The sequence below is a fragment of the Myodes glareolus genome, chromosome 13, assembly GCF_982192425.1.
Source record: "Myodes glareolus chromosome 13, mMyoGla1.1, whole genome shotgun sequence".
Classification (NCBI taxonomy): Eukaryota; Metazoa; Chordata; class Mammalia; order Rodentia; family Cricetidae; genus Myodes; species Myodes glareolus.
Window position 1 is genome coordinate 11,007,825 of NC_142038.1, and position 22,644 is coordinate 11,030,468.

Sequence of the window (22,644 nt, forward strand, 5' to 3'; positions counted from 1 at the left end):
AAAATAAAAAAATCACCATTCTAGATTCAGATAAATCTCAAGTTTTCTTCTGTCAATAATAACTACTTTTGTCACCCTGAGGAGTCTATTATATTTTCTCTTTTGGAATATAATATAAATAATGTATTCTCTCTCTCTCTCTCTCTCCCTCTCTTACACACACACACACACACACACACACACACACACACACATCCTATGCCTACTCTATGAAATTGAAGAGAGCAATATATTTTACCCACAGGGTTTTTAAAGATTTATTTTATTATTGTTATTGTTGTTTGGTTTTGTTTGTTTGTTTGTTTGTTTAGAACAGGGTCTCTCTATGTAGACCTGCCTGTCCTGGAACTCCCTATGTAAAACAGATTATCTTTGAGCTTACAGAGTCAGCCAGCTGATTCTGCCTCCCAGACGCTGGAAATAAAGTCATGTGCCACTACACCCATCTTAAGATTTTTTTTTTATTTTGTGTATATTTGTATGTGAGAGAGTTTAAGTATGTGCATTACATGTTTGCAGGTGCCTTCAGAGGCTAGAACAGGCATCAGATCCCTTGGAACTAGAGTTGCAGGTGTATTTGAAACACTTAGTGTGGGTTCTGAGAACAGAACTGGAGTCTCACACAACAGCCTCCTGCGGTGCAGACACTTGTAATCTCCACACTTGGGAGCTGGAAGTAAGGGAGCAGCAGAAGGTCATCCTTGACTACAGAGCAAAATACAGAAGAAATATGCATGGAGAAATGTGAGGAGTTCAACGTCGTCCTCCTATACATGGCAACTTTGGGGCCAGTTTAGCCACATGAGAAAGCCTAAAATCAAACATAAATAAATAGGGGGCTGGAGAAATGGCTCAGCGGTTAAGAGCACTAACTGCTCTTCCAGAGGACCCAGGTTCAATTCTCAGCACCCACATGGCAGCTCACAACTGTCTGAAAATCCAGTTCCAGAGGACCTGACACCCTCACACCAATGCACATAAAATAAAAAAGATAAATAAATCATAAAATTAAAAAATAAATAAATAAATAAAAAGGGCTATGGAGATGGCCCAGTAGGTAAAGGTGCTTGCTTTCAAGCCTTGATCCCAAGTTTGGTCTTTAAGTTTGACCTCAGGGACCTACACGTTGGAAGGAGAAAATCTATAGGCAGAGCTTCTTTGTGTCTCAGCAGTCTTTCCCAAATAATCACACAGAGATTTCTTATTAACTATGGATGCTCAGCTGATAGCGTAGGCTTGTCTCCAGCCAGCACTTGCAACTTAAATGAACCCATGTCTCTTTTTCTAATTGTTTTTATTGAGCTATATATTTTTCTCCACTCCCCTTTCTTCCTCTCCCCTCCCCTTCTACCCTCTCCCATGTTCCCCATGCTCCCATTCTACTCAGGAAATCTTGTCTTTTTCTACTTCCCATGTATATTAGACCTGTGTATGTCTCTAAATGAACCCATGTCTATTAATCTATGTGCGGTCCCGAGGCCAACTGACCTCTTCTATGCACCCGTCATGTGTCATGTTGCATCTTCCCCATCTGGCTGGCGACTCCTCTTTCTCCGCCCTTCTTCTCCCCAGCATTCTCCTGCCCTTCAAATCCCGCCTAGCCATGGGACAATCTGCTTCTAATTAACAATGAGAGCAACACATCTTCACAGTGTACAGTTGTATCCCACAACAGCACATCTTCACAGTGTACAGTTGTATCCCACAACAAGAATCTACCTATTCCTGAAAGCTGTACTTTGACACCCTACCAGCAACTCCCCCAAACCAAACAAATTTTGAAATGTAATAAAAACATAAAAACTTAAATAAATAAATCTTAAGGACATTTAGATTCTTGATAGCAGAAACTAATATTAAGATAGCTGCAGCTCCTATGCCAGAGTATAATAAAAAATTAATTTGGCTTTGGTTTTTTGAGATAGGTCTTTGTGGTGGTTTGGAAGAAAATGGTCCCCAAAAGGAGTGACTCTATTAAGAGGTGTGTCCTTGTTGGAGGAAGTGTGTCACTGTGGGGGTGGGCTTTGAAGTCTCTTTTGCTCAAGCATCCCTAAGTATGACTATCAGTTGACTTCCTGCTGTCTTCAAGACTTCAAGATGTAGCATTCTTGACTCCAGCAAATCTGCCTGCATGCCGTTGTGCTCCCCATCATGATGATAAAGGACTGAACCTCTGAAACCGCGAGCAAGTCACTCCAATTAAAGGTTTTCTTTTTTTTTATTTTTTTTATATTTTTATGGTTTATTTAACTTTATTTTATGTGCATCGGTGTGAAAGTGTCAGATCCCCTGCAACTGGATCTTCAGACAGTTGTGAGCTGCCATGTGGGTGCTGGGAATTGAACCCGGGTCCTCTGGAAGAGCAGTCAGTGCTCTTAACCACTGAGCCATCTCTCCAGCCCCCTAAAGGTTTTCTTTATAAGAGTTGCAGTGGTCATGCTGTCTCTTCACAGCAAACAACAACAACAACAACAACACAAAAAAAAAACAAAAAATAAAACCCTTACTAAGACAGGTTTCATATAAACAGGGTTGGCCTTGAATTTGCTATGTAGTTGAAGATGGTTTTACATTTCCGATCACCCTTCCTCTACCTTCCAGGTGCCGGAATTACAAGTGTATACTACCATATACAGTAAATGATCTGCTGGGGATCCAATCTGCATGTCGGGTAACCACTCTACCAACTCCCAGTTATGAAGTTCAACCCTTTTGAGTAGGTTTGTTTGTTTGACACAGTCTCACGCTATAGCTCAGGCTGACGTGGAGCTTGCCATATCACTATGTAATGTCTTAGTTCTGGGATTACATGCAAGTGCCACCATATCCAAAACTAATTTATGCAATCAGTGTGGGAGCAACACCATCTGCAGACTAAAAACTGGAAGTTACAGGTACTTTTTTTTAAAGACAATTTGATTGAAGAGGTAGATATAAGGGGAAAAAAAAAACTTGCCTTTAGCAGCTCTTCTAGTTTTTATGATTATGACACAGTGGACTCAGATCCAAGAAAGCAGCAAAGCCTGCTGAAACCTTCCATCAGTCTAGTCCCTGAGGCGTTTGTGGTACTGGAATGGGTAAAAACCACAACTCCCAGAATTCCCGAGCCTGAGGGGCGGGCCCAACGGTTAGGGGGTGGGGACTGGGGCGTTCCCCGCGAGGTTTTGAGAGTGAGGTGGCGGGAGCGGCGGCCATGGCGACGCCGGAGGAGAGAGAATTGCAGGTGACATCTGGAACTGGGTCGGGAACCTGCCTAACCCTCCCGGGCCCTTGAGTCGGCCGGGCTCCGCGCTCGCCGCCACTGTAGTTTCTGTCCCGATCCCACAGTGCCATAGCGAGCCCTGAGGCCCCTTGCGGGCGGGGAGGCCCCCGAGGAGGCCATGCCCGCCGTTTCCTGGTGTCCCAGCCGCTGTGTCGAGCCCCTCACTTCAGGCTAGAGTGGGATTCCCAAGGCAAACCTGCCTTGCAGCCCAGCCTCTGCTGCTTCAGCCTGGAATTCAAACACCCGAGCCTCAGTCCAACTCCTGGAGCCGCCTGGCACTGAGGGGGTTTAGGGTGTGGTGGGGACCCCTCGCTTTTCAGACTCACGGATCTTACTTCACACTCGCTCATTAAGATCGTCCAAGTGAGGCAGTTGTGGGTTTTTGTTTCGATTTGGGTTTTTTTTGCCTGATGCTGCGTTTGCCGCGTTGGCAAAGAGTGAGGTTCCTTGGTCATTTCGACCTTTCCCTTGTTGACGAGTCAGGATGTGAAGTAGGACCCCGGAAAAGCCACAGAAAACGTTGAGTTGGCTGCGGAGCCCTGCTTTGACGGATTCTGTTGTGCCATTATACCAAGGCTTACCTTTTCATGGTTAGGTTGCTGCGTGGTTGAAAAAAATATTCGGAGACCATCCCATTCCACAGTATGAGGTGAATCCACGGACGACAGAAATTTTGTATCACCTTTCAGAACGCAACAGGGTCCGGGACAGGGACATCTGCCTGGTGATAGAGGACTTAAAACAGAAAGCAAATGAGTATGAGTCAGAAGGTGAGTTAATGTCGAGTTCTGAAAGAGGTAGTAGTGGTAACTAGACTTGCACGATTAGGATAGGATACTTGGATTGATTATCACCAGTATTATTTTTTTGGGCAATTGACTTCCGCTCCATTAAAGTAACTTCCAAATTAGGAATTTGCTATAGTGTGTTTTATTGGTACTCTGCTAGTAACAGTGAATCCTAAAAGAGAATTAAATTTGCCGGGGTGGGGGTTGGTGGGAGAATGCCTTTAACCCCAACACTTTAGAGTCAGAGGCAGGAGGATGTCTGTGAGTTCAAGGTCAGTAAGATCCTGTCTCAAAAACCAGAACAAAAGCACATTAGAAACAAGAAAGATGTTTGTAGTTTTCTCCCCTTCCGGAGCTTGCAGACACCAGAGGCAGCAGCCCTGAAGTGTGAGACTTGGACAAATCACCAGGGGCCGTGGATCAGGGACCTGCTTTAAAATTTCCTGTGGAGACAGGTATGATGGTGAAAGTTTGTAATCCCAGCATTCAGAAGGTGAAGCATGAGAATCGTTAGGAATGCAGTGTCAGCTTGAATCACGTGGCAAGACTGTCTCAAAAAAAGCCCTCTTTTTGTTGGTGTGGAGAAATGAAGAGTGAGAGCAGGGTACAAAGCCAAAGGGAAGGACAAAAGTCTTTCTGGGACATTCCTTCTTTGGAACTCCTCAACTCCTCTCACGCAAGGGTTCTTTATTACTTTTTCTTAATAAATTTATGCTCATTCTGCTTAAACAAAAAGTTTTGAGGATGACAGTGCACCAAGCCGAGTAAGTGAGATCTGTTTGCCATATGTTTAACCAAGTGCAGGACATTTGTTATATATATTTTTTAAAAAAAAATTTAGATTTATTTTATGTACAAAAGTGTTTTGTCTGCATGGATTTATGTATACTCCGTGCATGCCCGGTGTTTGTAGAGGTCTGAAGAGGGTGTTGGATCCCCAGGAACTGGACTTAGTGTGATTGTAAGCCACCATGTGGGTCCTGGGAACTGCATCTAGATCCTCTGCAAGAGCAAGTGCTCTAGCTGAGTGAGGTGGGTCTCGAGTATAGCCTGGTCTAGATAGAGAGCTCCAGGACAACCAGGGCTACATAGAGAGACTCTATCTCAGAACAAACAACAGCAACCACAACAAACTGAACATCTCTCCAGACCCTATATGATATTTTGAATATAGTACAGTTATATTTAATTCTAACGCATATATACTTTTTCCAATAGTCTTTTTGTTGTTGTTGTTGTTGTTTGTTTTTTGAGACAAGGTTTCTCTGTAGCTTTGGTGCCTGTTCTGGAACTAACTTTTGTAGACCGGGCTAGCCTCGAACTCACAGAAATCCTACCTCTGCCTCCCAAGTGCTGGGCCTTTAATCCCAGCCTAATAGTCTTTTAAAATTAGCACAGAGTGTGTTTGGTGTGCAAAACTTCCATGTTTACTCCTTTATTTGGATTCTCATACATATGATCTTTTCAAATTGGATTTTTGGGGTTTTAAGTGTTTTGAGACAGGGTTTCTCTGTGTAACAGCCCTGGCTGTCCTGGAAACTATTTTGTAGACTAGGCTGGCCTCCGGTGCAGGAGAATTATCTGTATTCTGTCAATCATATTTTAATAAAATGCTGATTGGCCAGGCAGGCAGTATAGGTGGGAAAACCAGACAGGAAGTAGAGGTGATGCAATGAGAACAGGAGAATTCTGGGAAGCAGAGAGGTTCCTCTGCCACTCCTGTGCAGACCACCGAAGAGGCAACATGTAAGCTGTCACACTGAGAAAGGTACTGAGCCCATGTGGCTAACATAGATAAGGATAATGGGGTAATATATGTTATAAGAGTTAACAAGAAGCCTGACCGAATGGGCCAATCAGTTTATAATCTTATGAAGTCTTGTGAGTGATTTTCTTTGGGCTTGCCAGTTGTGGGGTACTGGGTGGGACAGATACCCCAACAAGCCGGCCCCCTCATGTTACAGGCCTCGAACTCACAGAGATCCATCTGCCTCTGTCTCCCTTGTGCTGGGATTAAAGGAGTGTGCCACCACTATCCAGTTAAATTACACTTATTTTATGGATAGGGTGACTTACTTCTTTAGTCCTTCTTTAGTTCTTCTAGCATTCAGGTGACAGAAGCAGGCAGATCTCTTGAGTTCAAGGCTATTATGGTTTACATTGTGAATTTCAGGTCTACATAGTGATCCCCTGTTTCCTTTCTTTTCTTTTTCTTTTTCTTTTCTTTTCTTTTTTTTTTTTTTTTAAATTTCACTTAACTTGCTTTTGAGGGGTGGGTACATGAGCATGTGGAAGTCAGAGAGCAGCTCAGGAGAGTCAGTTCTGTGTTCCACTGTGTGGGTCCTGAGGATTGAACAAGTTGGTTCCCAACACAACCCAACCCACTGGACACTTCACAACTCTACTTGTGCTCAAAGTGCACAGACACACATATACATAATTAAAAATAAAATAATAATAATTATTTTTTGAGGTAGGGTTTCTTTGTGTAGCCCTGGCTCTCTTGGAACTCTCCATGTAAATCAGGTTAGCCTTGAAATCAGAGGTGTCTTGTTTTGGTTTTGGTTGATTCTGGGTGGCACTGCCTCTGAAGTTTGAGATTAAAGGCTTTCAGCACCATGCCTGGCTCACATAAATCTTAAAAATAAATAAATAAAAATGGGGCTGGAGAGATGGCTCAGAGGTTAAGAGCATTGTCTGCTCTTCCAAAGGTCCTGAGTTCAATTCCCAGCAACCACATGGTGGCTCACAACCATATGTAATGGGTTCTGGTGCTCTCTTCTGGCCTGCAGGCATACACACAGACAGAATATTATATACATAATAAATAAAATATTTATAAATAAATAAATAAACTGATAAAAGTTTAAAAAACAAGAAAGACAAAACATCTGAGACACCATAAAATTCTTTTTTCGTTTCAGCCAAACATCTTCAGGACTTTCTCATGGAGAGTGTGAATTTTTCCCCTGCCGCTCTGTCTAACACTGGTTCCAGGTTTCTAAATGCATTGGTTGACAGTGCAGTAGCCTTGGAAACAAAGGATACTTCACTAGCAAGGTAAATATTGTAATGGTTTTGGTCTGTGTTCACATCATAGGAGAATATACTGTAAGGCCTTGATTTTAGGATTTTTTGGTTCTCACTGTAATTCTACATAGAAAATTAACAATAAATACAAAAGTGCTGAGGTGATTTTTTTCGTTTGTTAAGTTTGTTGATTGGTTTGGGTGGGGTTTTTTTGTTGTGGTTTGTGTGTTGGTTTGCATGCGCTGAGTTCTAGTACCAGGGGTGGGTGGCACTGGACTACATAAGAAGGCTAGCCAAGCAGAAGACAGAGAGATGGAGCCAGTAATCAGTGTTTCCTCTGTTGCTTTTACTTGGGTTCCTGCCCTGAGACTTCTCTAAGTGTTGTATCTGTAAGTGTAAGCTAAAATAAACCCTCTTCTATGCTGCTTTGGTGTTGGTGTTTATCACAACACTAATGAACAAACTAGAGCAGCTGTAGACTGTTAGGTTATTATGTGGGCATAACCCTGGAATAAGTCCAGCACCCAGGAGCTGAAGGCAGGAAGATCAGAAGGTCAAGGTCATCATCAGCCACTTAGGGAGTTTGAGACCAGGGTATATTATGTGAGGATCTGCCTACCACCAAACAAGCAGAACAGTAGTAGGTTAAATGACCTGGTTGAGCATGTTTTGGTCATATACAACATTAAATCATTAAATAAGTTAAGCCCCCCCCCTTTTTTGAGACAGGTGTAGCCATGGTTGTCCTGGAACTCAGTCTGTAGATCAGGCTGACCTTGAATTTACGGAGATTCACCTGCCTCTGCCTCCTGAGTTCTGGGTTTAAAGGCATGTATAATCACCACCATGCTAAAGACCCTCATTGTTTGAGATAGACCTTTCTTTCACCTATATAATGATATAATTCTTCTACCATTCTTAGAGGAATCTGAAGAGTTTCTAATCTGAATCTTAGAGGAATCTGAAGAGATTTCTGAAGAATCTCTAAGCAAATCTGACTCTAAAGGCCATATGACTACTGTTGGTGGCCACTTGTTAGCTAGGACTACTACTGCAGCTTACCATACCACCAAGTACACAGAAGTGTGTTGTACATAACTGCCAGTGTAAAGGTTTGGGCTTTGTATAATGCTTAAAGAGTGGTGTTGTAAGTGTAAAGCATGTAGACTACATGGCAGCAGTGGTGTAGACCAAATCAATTCTTCTCATACCAAACACAACTGTGTAGGTGTTAATACTAGGGAAGTAGAGATGAATAGGGAGCTAGACATGACCTTCAAAGACAGTTTCTTAGTCAAATGAGAGAGAACAGTGGAGAGAAATCCGCCACCCTGTAACAGAGCAGCTGTTACATGGGTTAGACTCGTGTACTAAGACTAAGGATGCTATCCCTGGCACGTACAGATAAAGGACAGTAATTCAGGATGGGTAAATCTTACTTGAGAGGTTTTTGGTTTTTTTCTTAGGGTTTTTGTTTGTTGGTTTTGTTTTTATTTTGTTAAAACAGGGTCTCATTATGTATCCCTGATTAGCCTGGAACTTACTCTGCAGATCAGGGGTTCTTGAACTCTCAGAGATCTGCCTGCCTCTGCCTCCCAGCCCTGGGAATAAAGGTGTGCGCCACCACACTCAGCCTACCTAGGGAAAAGGGAGTTTTGCCTGCTGATGGGCATTTCAGGCAATGGAACAGCGTGTGTGAGTTGTATAAGTGGATGGAGCAGTGTGAGCTCTAGAGAGATCATTTTTAGCAGTGCTTATCCTTAGCTCATCAGTGTAACCATGTTTCCTTTCAGTTTTATTCCTACAGTGAATGATTTGACTTCTGACCTTTTTCATACCAAATCCAAAAGTGAAGAAATTAATCTGGAATTGGGAAAACTTGGAAAAAATCTGACTGCAACATTAGTGTTAGAAAAATGTCTACGAGAGTGAGTTGAAATGTTGACCTTTTCAAAAAAAACATTAGTAGGGCATTGTCAAACCAGGCATGATGGCACAGGACTGTAATCCCAGCTACTGGAAGGCTGAAGCAGGAGCCACTTAAGTCCATGGCTGCCTGAACAATTCAGGAAGGCTTAGGTACAGATTTTCATATCTTACTTTTTATAGTGTGTTACCCATATATTTATTTTTGCTTTATTAAAAATGTGTAGTTTATAATTTTCAAATTTTTAAACTCACAAACTACCATATAATTTAAAGACACATATTTGGTATGTTTTTTCTGTCGCTCTAATGTCCCTCGAATGTCTCTCATATTTGGTGCTGTGAACCTTTAGATTCTTATTGGCCCAGAGATTAGAGCTGGTGGTTAGCATTTATGTAGAGGCAGAGTAATTTGGTCACATACAAATGATTCAACAAATAAAATGTATGTAGTAGGCACAGTGTCATGTCACATATAGTAGAGAGGTCTTTGGTATTCTGTATTTCAAATTGGCTTAGGATATATTAAACCATTTTTTTTAAATAACATGTTTAGTTGTTCCAAGAATAATTGTTATAGATTAATGTTAATGTTTTTATGTTCCTTCAGAAAAGTCCCACACTGGCAACATGGAGGGATAAATGCCCTAAAGAATGCATTGTAGTCTGGGATGTAAAACTTGTGGTGGAATAGCTGCCAAGTAGATTATCTATATTGACTAAGCCAGAGTTAAATCCCTAAAGAGGGAGTTGATTTTCTTGTTTTTTTAAATAATTGTTTACTGGGAAGAAAAAAATGCTTTAATTTTTATTTTGGAAGAGATCTCAAGAAGGCAGAGCTGCATCTGTCTGCAGAGAGGGCCAAAGTCGATAGTCGTCTTCAGAACATGGACTTCCTGAAAGCAAAGGCAGCGGAGTTCAGGTTTGGAATCAAAGCTGCACAGGTGTGTATGAAGAGCTGTATCTAGCTAGCCTCTCAGACCGCTGTCCTCCCAGTAGGAAGTAGTGTCTGTAGATGACAGAACTACAGGGAAGTCTGTGACCTGCCCACGTCTATGTAACTGTGAGCAGCTCCAGGTTCAAAGCCGGGCATTTAAACGCTTACACTCGGCACCCATCTTCTCACCATGTCTCAGTGCGGAAAGGATTCACAAGTCACACAAACTAGCTTAGACACGTCTGCTTTTTAATTTGTGATCTGTAGCATTCTTTATCGCTTGTTGAAAACATTTTCATGACAGTTTCTTTTAAATGGATTTTTCAGCTGAATTCTTTTTTCCTCACATTGCAGGAGCAGCTCTTAGCCAGAGGCATGGATATGTCTCTGTCCCATCGGTCACTAGTGGCACTTTCAGAGGTAAGCCCCCGTCTTAGTGTGTGCTTTGCTGCTTTCACAGAATATTCCAGACTGGATCATTTATGAGCAGTTAAAATAGAAGTTTATTTTGTTCGTGATTCTAAAGGCTAAGTAGTCTAAGACCTGAGGGCCCTCTACTGTGTTCTTTGGTGGACAGCAGAAGATGCAGGTTCCAGGGCGAGGGAGATGGCTCAGTGTTGGGAAAGTGATTACCTGAGTTTGGGTCCCCAGCACCCATGTGAAAGCTGGGTGTGGCTGCACATGTCTGTAAACCCAGCCCTGGGGAGTTAGGGGCTAAAGACAGACAGTTTCTGTGTTATCAGTCCCTTTATGTAGATGAGGGAACAACAGAGAGGTTCTGTAATTTCCCCGAGTTTACATAACTACTGAGCAGCAGCTCCAGCTTCAAGTCAGACATGGAAGCCCATATACTTGGCACTTGTCAGGTAGTCTAGCCTGTCAGTGACCTTCACGTCTAGTGAAGGACATTGTCTCAAAAAATAAGGTGTTGAGTGACTGAGGAAGACACTCAGTGTCAACCTCCAGCTTCTACACAGCACACGCAATTTAGAGGAGTTTGATTTCTTTTCCCCACATTGGTCCTGGGATCCAACTTAGTTTATCAGGGGGCTAGAGAGATGCCCAGCCATTAAGAGCACTGACTATTCTTGTAGAAGGCTTGGATTCAATTCCCAACACCAACATGGTGGCTCACAACTGTCTATAACTCCACTTGCAGGGGACCTGACACCTGCTTCTATGGACACCAGGAATACATATGACTCACGGTCATATATGCAGGCATAACACTCATACACAGAAAATGAACGTAAAAAATGAAACGGGCTGGAGGGATGGCTCAGTGGTTGAAACTCTTGTGCTCTTGCTGAGGACCCAGGTTGTCTCCTAGCACCCACACGGTGGCTCACAACCATCTGTGGCTCTAGTTCCAGGGGATTCAGTAGATTATTCTTACCTCTAGGGGCACATAAAAAAGGTTACAAAACAAACAAAAACTTACCATAAAATAAAATACAATTAAAAGAAAAATAGAAAAACCTTAGTTCTCCAGGCATGACTGCAGTGTCTTTACCCCTGAACCATAATGGTAGCCTCTGTAGTCCTATACCGTGTAAGTAGGAATATAATTTATTCTAAACATTTGGACATGTATTGTTTCTATTAGAAATGAGGTGATCTGTGAAGTTCTTTGATTTAAAATACATGTGAGTTGGACAGTGTAGTTCAGTGGTAGACTGCTTGCCAACCTTCAGGAAGCCAAGATTCTATCTCAGTCAGATACCTACATAGTAATGCTTTATTGCATTTTATTTCAGAAATGAGCACTGTTTAGTTGTTTTGTGCATATATCTCTTTTTCATTTCCAGAAACTCATGGAACTAAAACAGCAGACTTTACCTCTGAAGAAGAAATTGGAGTCCTATTTAGATTTAATGCCGGTAACTGTTATTATGGGTTTTCTTGGAGTCTCATCTTCAGACCTTCTCTAAAGACACTAAGAGATCAGAGCATAGTGGGTTTGTGTTCCAAGGGTGTAAAATCAATGGCAGAACTGAGAATGGTGATTCATACTTGTAATCTGAACACTTGGAGGCCGAGGCAGAGGATCACTGAGTTCTAAGACAGCTTTGGCTACAGAATAAAATTTTGTATCTGAATAACAAAACAAAGACAGTTGTGTGCCTGGCATAGTGGACCATATCTCTGGGAGATTGGGAGGTTGAGGTCTTGAATTCAAGGCCAGTTTGGGCTCTGTCTTGTTACATTTACTTTTGGGGGGGGGGTGTCACAGTACGCGTGGAGGACAGAGCCGATTCTCTTACTATGGATTCCACTCATCCCCAGGTTTGGCAGCAAGTGCCATTAACCATCTTTCCCACCAAGATCCTGTCTTAACACCCCCGCCACACACACATGATTATTGGTAAATTTCAGTATTGTCTGTGTACTGGGTGCTCTCGCTAACTTTCCTTGCCTTTTGAAGGATTGTGTTGTGAAGTGACTTTCCTTTCTGTATTTGTTTGTATCACTGTGCCCATGATCCCTCACAGAAGCAACTTAAGGGAGCAAAGACTCATTTAGTAGTAGCAAAGCTCACATTTTCATAGTTTTAGCCATAGTGGTGGGAAAGGCAGGTGGAACAGGTCAGTACAACATGGCAGATCTGGAAGCAGAGAACAATCCAGAAACCAGGAACCAATCTTGTGCTAAATAGTTTGATGTCAGTTTAACACACACTAGAGTTATCTGAAAGGAGGTAACCTCAATTGAGAAAATGCCTCCATAAGCTGGGAGGTGGTGGCATACACCTTTAATCCCATCACTCAGGAGGCAGAGGAAGACCGATCCCTGTGAGTTTGAGACTAACCTGGTCTATAGAGCGAGTTCCAAGACAGGCTACAAAAAGCTTCACAGAGAAACCCTGTCTCAAAAAAACCAATAAACAAACAAACTAATTAATTAATTAAAAGAAAATGGCTCCATATAGGACTGGGCAGTGGGGTCGCATGCCTTTAATCCCAACACTCAGGAGGGAGAGGCATGAGAAATCCCTGTGAATTCAAGGCCAGTCTGGTATACAAAGCAAGTTTCAGGACAGTTAGGGCTGTTACATGGAGAAACCCTGTCTTAAAAAACCTCAGCCATAGTGACTTCTTCCTCTTCAAGGTTAGAGCTTACCAAAATAGTGCCAACTGCATCTAGCAGAGCCGTGTGAGACTTCTCATCAGACTTTCCTTGTTTTGTTTTCCTTTTTAAGAATCCGTCTCTTGCTCAAGTGAAAATTGAAGAGGCAAAGAGAGAATTAGTAAGTAATTCCCATTTTTCTTCCTTCATTTCCCCCTTTTTAATTAGCAATTATTAAATTGAGATAATAAGATTTCTAAGCTGTGTCGAGCGATGAGGTTCAACTGCTTGGGCATACACAGCCCAAGACAGGGTTTGTGATAGAAATTGTAAAGGAGAACTGGAGAGATGGCTTAATGGTTAAAAGCACCATCTGTTCTTCCAAAGGACCCGGGTTCAATTCCCAGCAACCACATGGTGGCTCACAACCATCCATATAATGAGATCTGGTGCCCTCTTCTGCCCTGCAGGTATACATGCAGATGGAACACTGTATACATAATAAATAAATAAATCTTAAAAAAAAAAGAAATTGTATAGGGTCTTATATATATATATATATATAGACTTGATCTTAGAAGCTGCAAGAGACTGGTGACAGTTGCTGAGATCCTTGCTTTTATTTATTCATTTTTCTTTTTGTTCCTTTTTTTTTAAGTCAAAAAAGTAATCAAGGTTGTACTTTTTGATGAGGCCAGTGCTTTGGGACGGTAGTTCTGTAACCAGCATTTGAGGCAGACTGGAGTGGGGAGAAAAAATTTGCAGAGAGCAGTTGGTTTATTTAGGTCAAGTGAGAAGTGACAAAGCCCTGAGGATGAAAGGTGTGTATGCAGCGCTGTGGAGCACAGACCTAGAAGTCTACCCATGTGCACTGCATCTTTCTAAGGTCTCCCCTTAGGACGTTCGTTCATTACAGTCATTTAGGAGTTTGAGAACTTGGGGGTGTTGTTCTTGTTTCTCTTTAGGTCTTTTGGGGGGGTCCAGCACTCAGCTACCAAATAAACACACTGAGACGTATTCTTACTTATGAATCCTGGCCTTAGCTTGACTTGTTTCTAGCCAGCTTTTTTTTTTTTAAGTTATCCTGTGTACCTTTTGCCTCTGGGCTTTTGTCTTTATTCTATGTCCCTTTTTTTCTTATTCCGTTGCTGGCTGTGTAACTGGGTTGCTGGCCCCTGATGTCCTTCTCTTCTATTTTTCTCACTTCTCTATCTTTTCTGAGCCTAGATTTCTCCTGCTATTTATTCTTTCTTCCTGCCAGTCCTGCCTGTTCTTTCTCCTGCCTAGCTATTGGCAGTTCAGCTCTTTATTAGACCAATCAGGTGTTTTAGACAAGCAAAGTAACACAGCGTCACAGAGTTGTTATAAGAATACAACACATCTTTGCATCATTAACCAAATGTTCCGCAGCATAAACAAATGTAGCACATCTTCAACTAATATTCCACAACAGGGCAGTTGGAGGGGAGAGGATGGGTTGATATAAAAACAAGTGAATATTTAAAAGCACGTTTGAAATTCTTAACAGTATTTTTAAAATTTCAGTACTCAGAAGGCCAAGGCAGGAGGATTACTTCAAGTTTGACCCTAGCTAAAGCTACACACAAACAAAACTACATACACTAACACATGCATGTACATGGGCTGGCAATGTACCTCAGCAGTAGAAGGCTTCACTAGTATCAGACACTTATGTGCACACACATGCACACCACACACACCAAGGGATGGCAATGTAGCTCAGCAGTAGAGGGCTTCACTAAATTACGTAAGTTCCTCAATTTGATCTCTAGGACTACAAAAAATAAATAAAATTTGTTTTAATGCTTTCCTTTTCTACTTCTTTTATTTTAATCATGTCTTTATTTATAACTTATTTCTTTTCTCTAGGATGCCATCGAAGCTGAACTTACAAAGAAAGTAGACATGATGGAACTGTGACAGACAAGTAGACATCTTTTTCCCAAGAAGTAAATGATTGTTCTTAGAGGACATAACAATATCCTTCTTGATAAAATAACAGGTTTTGGTCATGCATTTAAATGTTTTGGCCTGAATACAGTTTTTATAGGAAAAAACATTTTGTGTTACCTGCTATTTACTGTGTACCTGACAGTTAAGAATCTTTCAAAAATTGGGGAGGGGCTGGAGAGATGGCTCAGCAGTGTAGAGCACTTGTTGGTCTTGTAGAAGACCTCGGTTTGATTCTCAGCACCCATATGGTGGCTCTAAACCATCCATAAGTCTAGTTTTAGGGAATCTGATGCCTGGCATCTGCAGGCACCAGGCACACATGTGGTTCACAGACATACATGCATGCAAAATACTCATTCACATTTAAAAAAGAAATCCTTCAGTATTCCCCTTAGGTGACCATCATGACAGTTCTCACTGACTAGGTCAGTGGACAGCTTCTGTGGTTCCAGTTTCTCTGCCTGCTTCCTTCTCTAGGGCTTTGTCTCCATTCCTGAGCAACTCACACTGGCCTGTCTCCAAATGTTTATGGAAAAAATTAGACCTTTAAGCCAGTGCTAGAAAGAGGAATAATATAGCTTATGGTACTAAATTCATATTTTATGCCTTTTATTAGGGTAATCAAAAGGCTCAAAGACCAATATAAAAAACTTAAAAATAAAAAGATCCTGGACTGGAGTGTAACTCAGTTGATAGGATGCTTGCCTGGCATGCATGAAGCTCTGTTCCGTCTCCAGCCCAGTGTAGTGAGTGTGTATGTCTGTGCTGGTTTTTGTCAACTTGAAATAAACTGGAGTCATCCCTTCATCAGATTAGCCTGTATGCAAATTTGTAGGGCATTTTCATCATTAATGATTGCTATGAAAGGACCCTGCCCGTTGGCCATGACACTCCTGGCCACATGGTGCTGGGTATAAAAATGCAACCTGAGAAAACTAGTAAGCATTTCTCTGTGGTCTCTGCTTCAGCTCCTGCCTCCAAGTTCCTGTTTAGTTCATGACTTCTCTCAGTGATGAACTGGAAGCTTTACTAGACATACAAACTAGACTTTATTAGAGTGTCCAGCACCAGTTGAACCACGGGCAGATGGCAAAGTTCAGCCATACTGGTAGCACCCCACATGAGACTGTGCCTGACCAGTGCCTGCCTGAGTACCTGGGAGAAGATGTGTAATACTGTCAAGGGCCTGCCTTACCATCCGCTCTTTAACTCGAGCAGAATCTCTCTACCCTAACTGCAAACAAAAAGGAATTCTGGACTATAGTTTACTCTATCCAAGGAGACCGCAGAGCCATCTCCAAACCTGAACAAAATTTGAAGCAAGATATATACAGAGAAATAACATCTAAAAAGAAAAGGCCATGAAGACAATTCAGAGTATCTAGTTTAACTGATAGTTGATTTTCAAAAGTTACAATAAGAACAAAAAGTTACAGGAACGATGACCTCTACTAAATGTAAATGGCTGAGGGTAGTGGCACATACCTGTAATGACTGTACTGTAAAAGCAGGAGGACTGAGAGTTAAAGACCAACCCAGGCTATGTCCTGATCCTGGCTCAAGCAAAAGAGAAAATGCTTTACTCCAAAGATGCAACAGTGAAGAATATTAGAAACTTTGAGCAAGGGAAGGTGGGCTTCAGTAACCCAGCATGGCCTTTGTCTCTGTAGCATGCTGCCTTGACATCTGCCTCCAGACTTTATCTTCTCTGCCTAGGAGTCCAGTGCTAAGAGAGTCCTAGAAAATGTGTGGTGCTTGCAGTGCTAATATTGAATGAGGTAATTCAGGCCCCAGAAAGACAAATACCTCGTGCTCTCTCGCATATACAGAATCTATCTTCAAATTTTTAGATTTGTGTGTCTGAGTGGGAGTGTCTGCAGAGGTCAAGAATCTAGAAAGGGTCCCTGAGAGGGAGAAGGGGAGAGGTCTTTAGGGAGGTAGGGCTAGTAGAACACCTGAAAATGGGAATTTCTGGTATTAAGAGTTTGAGTGGAGTGGATGGTAGGATTATCCAAAACTAAGGATGAATGAGGAGCTTTAAGGCTTCATACTCTGTAAACTAATTTTAAAGTACGTGGGTTTTTTTGTTGTTTTTTGTTTTATTTATTTATTTTGTATACAATGTTCTGTCTGCATGTATGCCTGCCCGCCAGAAGAGAGCACCAGATCTCATAGATGGTTGTGAGCCACCATGTGGTTGCTGGGAATTGAACTCTGGCCTTTGGAAGAGCAGCCAGTGCTCTTAACCTCTGAGCCATCTCTCCAGCCCTAAAGTACGTGTTTTTATTCATTTTTATTTCTGTTATTCATGTTATTTTGAGACAGAGTCTCACAATGTAGTCCTGGCTATCCTGGCACTTATTATGTAGACCAGGCTGCTTTGGAACTCACAGAGATCCATCTGCTTCTGCCTCCTGCATGCTGGGATTAAAGGTGCACATCACCATGCCTGTTTTAATATATGTATGTATGTATGTGTTTATATATATATATATATAAATACACATACACGTGTTTTAATGGAGATGCTCTGAATGAATGGACAATACTTCCCCCAGAAGACCTGAGTTATTAAATGAAATTCTTAGTGCCTGACGTAGGATACTTCCTATGAATTACTAGTCAAGGAGGCTCCAGAGGCTCTCAAAACAAAAATAGCATATTGCTGTTGCTCTTGGTTGAGCACCATAACTAGATGCTAAGACCTCATTGTTGAAGAAACAGGAAGTTTAAATGATACAGAGAAATCAAGCTGGAGCTGTGTGAAGGCTAGTTTTACATCAACAATGAAGACTTCAAGAAGAGGGAACCTCTGGAAAATACCCCCACCAGATTGAGCAAGCCTATGATGCAATTTTTTTTTTTTTTTGGTTGATATAGGAAGGTCCAGCTCACTATGAGTAGTGCCATCCGTGGACTGGTGACCCTGGTATACAAGCAAGCAGGCTGAGTAATCCATGTTGAGCAAGCCAGTAAGCAGCCTCCTTTATGGCCTCTGCATCAGGTCCACCTCCAGGTTCTCACTCTGCTTGAGTCTCTGCTTTGGTGTAATAGTTCTTTGCTGTGACAACACATCACGACCAAGGCAACTTATAAACGAAAGTGTTTGATTGGACTTAATGGTTTCAGAGAGATAGAGTCAGTGACAACAGCAAAAGTGCAGGGACAAGGACAGTTAAGAGCTCACTTTTTTTTTTCTAAGACAGGGTTTCTCTGTGTAGCCCTGGCTGTCCTGAAACTCACTCTATAGACCATGCTGGCCTTGAACTCAGAGATCTGCTTGCCTCTGCCTCCTGAGTGCTGGAATTAAAGATGTGCACTACTGCCTAGCCATCTTTTTGTTTAAGTTATACTTTTATTGATTATTTGGGAATCTCACATCGTGTGTCCTAATTGTACTCACCTCCCAGTCTTCCCATGTCTGCCCCCAGCCCGTGACCATCCCCCTCCCCCAAAAGAAAAAGCAAGTCCATTTTGTGTTGTCCATATATTCACTACAACATGGTCAAATTTTTAGTGGCCAAACTCCCCCGCCTCGCCCCATTGTAGTAGGAGTCTGCTTGTTTCTTCCTGGCCACTCAGACTTGAAATAATCACTCAGAAACTATATTATTTAAATCAGTACTTGGCTAATCACTTAAGTGTATTGCTAGCTAGCTCTTATCTCTTTAGTTAACTCATTTCTATTATTTTATATTTTACCATGAGGCTTGTGGCCTACTGGCAAGTTTGAAGCTGACTGCTTGCTCTTTCTCCTCAGGTGGCTCCATAGCATCTCTCTGACTCTGCCTACTCTCTCTCTATATATTTCTTCCAGCCTGGCTATATTCTGTTAAGCCATTGGCCAAAAGCAGCTTTTTTTATTCATTAACCAATAGAAGCAGCACATATACAGAAGGACTTCCCACACCATTTTCCTTTTTCTGTTGAAATAAAAAGGAAGGTTTTAACTTTAACATATTAAAATTACATATAACAAAGCAGTTACCAAGCAAAAATTACACTTACAACATTTATAGCTACTTTATCTTTTTTTTTATATTTTATTTATTTATTATGTATACAATATTCTGTCTGTAGGCCAGAAGAGGGCACCAGACCTCATTACAGATGGTTGTGAGCCACCATGTGGTTGCTAGGAATTGAACTCAGGACCTTTGGAAGAGCAGTCAGTGCTCTTAACCTCTGAGCCATCTCTCCAGCTCCTAGCTACTTTATCTTTTATCATAAATAAGGAAAACTACAATAACTTTTCTTCAGCCCCATCAAAGACTCCAGAAGAATATACTATTACCTAAGTAAACAGGAAGTACATTGTAAGCAACATCCAAAACTCTAGAATTGACAGAGACATCTTGCTGCTTGGACACTCACCCAAAGTTCTGTAACATTGGGGCACTCTTCAGCCTACAGGCCCATACTATCTGGCAGACTTTTCCATGAAGCAGGAAATTTCAAAGACAGTTCTGCCTATATTGGCAGTTTGTCAATCACTTTCTTGTGTGTCCTGTAGAATGTCTGGCAAACTCTTTCATGAAGCAGGAACCCTGAAGAACAGTCTCACCTTTAGGTAAGTTCAGCAGTCATTTTTCTGTGGGTCCTGAATGTCCAGTTTATACAGCATACCATGAAGTAGTTTAGGCAAGAGCAGTTTCTTGCCAAAATGGTTAGCAAACTACATAAGAAGCCTGTTTGATGACCAATTCCTTTTGAAGTAATTGATTCTCATTGTCATGAAAAATCCTTAGTTCTCAAACATTTTAAATGCCATATTCTGTAGTCTTTGAAAGGTTTGAAGAATAACTATCCTTCTGAAAGATATCTCTATACATCTAGAAAACCTAACTAATGGGCAGGAGAGATGGCTTAGAGATTAAGAGCACTGATTGCTCTTCCAGAGGTCCTGAGTTCAATTCCCAGCAACCACATAGTAGCTCACAACCATCTACAGTGAGACCTGGTGCCCTCTTCTGGCCTTCAGGCATACATGAAGACAGAACACTGTGTACATAATAAATAAAATAGAAAAATAAAACCTAACATGACTACAAGTTTGACTATTATAGAAGATTGTCTATTAACCTATATTTCTTAATTATGCATTACATTTTTAAATGAGCTATACAAACACAGTACCTTAAGAGCAGAAAAATTATGTAACAAAATTGATCTTAAATTTGTATCAATAAACCAAGATCCATACCAATTTGCAAATCTCTATAACATATCCCCCTTTAAATGTAAACAGACATTTATAAACAATTGTTTAGGGAATTTGGGCATAGTTCTCTCCAAACTACTTCCTGCTTTTAGTTGAGTGGAATAATTTTGGGGGGTGTTTTTGAAGGATCTTGGTCCATCAAACCACATAGTCTGGAAGGATTCCACAGGTTCTCATCCTCTGTGGAAACAAAAGAATAACCTCTTTTCCAAAGCAACATATCCTTAGACTCAAACTTTAAAGTCAAGAAACCTTTAAATCAAGAAGCCTTTGAAATATATATGTTGGTTTAACTTAGCAATCCCCAGAATCAAATGTCTCTCTGCAGTCAAAAAATTCAAATAAAACACAATAATGTACATAATCTAGACTCTCTGTGTATATTCCATTTTTATGTGGCTTAGTTTTCTTTATTTCTATTTTTCTGCAAGTTTAACGCTCTATACTCTTTTTCTTTTCTCTCCCAAGCCTACATACATTTGTCCAACACTGTGACCCATTTTAGAGGTCTATTTTTTTAAATCTGAATCTGTCTTTATTGTGTATCTGTAATTATTTTCTGACCAGAAGTATCTTTTTTTTCTTTTTTTGCTAAGCAGGTATGGCCAGGGCCAACAAGGCTGCTTTGCCTTTTGACTCTGCCCAGTCCAACATGTCAGAGGTCCATTCATTGCTTCTGAGAGTTATACTCTCTGCCCCAGACCCAGGGTCTGGACACAGCAGGTCTTTGTTGTTATTAAGCAAATTGTAGCACTCTGCTCACAAACTCCATTTAAATGCTGTGTAGATGGACCTGCCGAAAGAGTCAGCTTTTGTGCTGGCGGCGTGGCCTGGGAAACTGCTGTTGCAAAACCTTTTTCTTTACAGCTGAATCAGGAAGACCTCTTTAAGGAGCCCACAGTGGTAAGCCATGCTTAACTCTGTTCTTTTGTGTCTAGAATTCCTTTCCAAGCTTTCTTAGGTTTAATGTGGATACAGTCGACCACATGGTGCGCCAATTTGTTGTAGGAGGCTGCTTGTTCATTTCCCGGCCACCCAGACTCCTGAAATAACCACACAGAAACTGTATTAATTAAATCACTGCTTGACCAATCACTCTAGCATATTCCTAGCAAGCTCTTACATCTTTTTGTTTTGTTTTGTTTTTTGAGACAGGGTTTTTCTTTGTAGCTTTGGAGCCTGTCCTGGCACTAGGTCTTGTAGACCAGGCTAACCTCTAACTCACAGAGATCCACCTACCTCTGCCTCCTGAGTGCTGGGATTAAAGGTGTGAGCCACCACTGCCTGGTCAAACTCTTACATCTTAAATTAACCCATTTTTATTATTTTATATTTTACTATGAGGCTTGTGGCCTACAGGCAAGGTTCCAGCTGGCAACTTGTGTCTTTCCCCTCTGGTGGCTACATGACGCCTCCCTGACCCTGTGTTCTTTCTCCCAGCATTTAGTTTAGTTTTCCCCACTTGGCTCTATTCTGCTAAGCCACTGGCCGAAATAACTTCTTTATTCATTAACCAATAAAAGCAACACATATACAGAAGGACTTCCCACATCAACACCAGAAGCCATCAACTAAGGAAAACCATGTGGTAGCTGGAGCAGGGCAGGACCAGCTCTCCCATGACCACTTTGTGTCTTCTGCAAAGGACAGGCCCAGAGAGCTCACATCTTAATCCGCAAATAGGAGGCAGAAAGAACACTGGGAATGCCATGACTTTTTGAAAAATCTGGCCCTAGTGACACACTTCCTCCAACATGGCCATACATGCCAATTCTTCCCAAACTTGGGGACCAAGAATTCAAACATACGAGCCTATAGGAGCCATTCTCATTCAAGCCACCACATTCCTCTCCCTGGACTCCATAGGCTAGCTGCATATCATGATGCAAAATACATTTAGTCCAACCCCAAAGTCTTTCACAGTTTTAACAGTTTAAAAGTCCAAATCTTTTCTGAATCTGAAGTCAATCTCTTAATTGCACCCCCTAGAAAATCAAAAGGCAAACTACATACTTCCAACATGCAGTGGTACAGAGTATGCAGTGATGTTCCAAAAGGGCAGAATTGGAGCATAATGGAGAAATACCATAAAGAAGAAAGACAAAAATCCAGTATTGTCAACTCCAAACCCTATCTGATGTCAAAGGCCTTAGATGGCTGTGCCCTTTCAGCTTGCTGCCTGTAAGACACCTCTCTCTCAGGCGGGTTACATCCCTGAATGCAGCTTCTTCTTGGCAGATATTTCACGACTCTGGCTGACCTAATGAAAGACCCAGCCTTAGTCTCCATCTTAAGATCGAAAGACCCCAGCCCTAGTCTCTATCTTAAGATCAAAAGACCCCAGCCCTAGTCTCTATCTTAAGATGTTTTGATCAAACAGGCCAGGGCAAAACAGGATATCTGTTGGCGGCAGAAGCAGTCTTAAGACCGGCTGCACCTG

General features: G+C 41.6%; 1 protein-coding gene across 2 annotated transcripts; it reads left to right on the forward strand.

The window, feature by feature from the left end:
* The first annotated feature begins 3,145 nt into the window (after positions 1–3,145).
* Positions 3,146–15,089, forward strand: Haus1 (HAUS augmin like complex subunit 1). 2 transcript variants are annotated; one of them, XM_048419223.3, is made up of 9 exons: positions 3,146–3,223; positions 3,858–4,032; positions 6,975–7,110; positions 8,874–9,008; positions 9,827–9,950; positions 10,298–10,363; positions 11,752–11,823; positions 13,143–13,190; positions 14,900–15,089. In XM_048419223.3, exons 1-9 carry the CDS (start codon positions 3,194–3,196, stop codon positions 14,948–14,950), a joined length of 837 nt encoding a protein of 278 aa, XP_048275180.1. In that variant the 5' UTR covers positions 3,146–3,193; the 3' UTR covers positions 14,951–15,089. The 2 variants fall into 2 exon arrangements, with proteins under 2 accessions (XP_048275180.1, XP_048275181.1); XM_048419224.3 differs by lacking the exon at positions 8,874–9,008.
* Positions 15,090–22,644: the final 7,555 nt, after the last annotated feature.

Coding starts and splice junctions, on each gene's coding strand:
- Haus1 (XM_048419223.3), top strand. CDS start 3,194: ATGGCGACGCCGGAGGAGAGAGAATTGCAG. Junction 7,111..8,873: donor AAGGATACTTCACTAGCAAG/GTAAATATTGTA, acceptor GTTTCCTTTCAG/TTTTATTCCTACAGTGAATG. Junction 13,191..14,899: donor AAGAGGCAAAGAGAGAATTA/GTAAGTAATTCC, acceptor TCTTTTCTCTAG/GATGCCATCGAAGCTGAACT.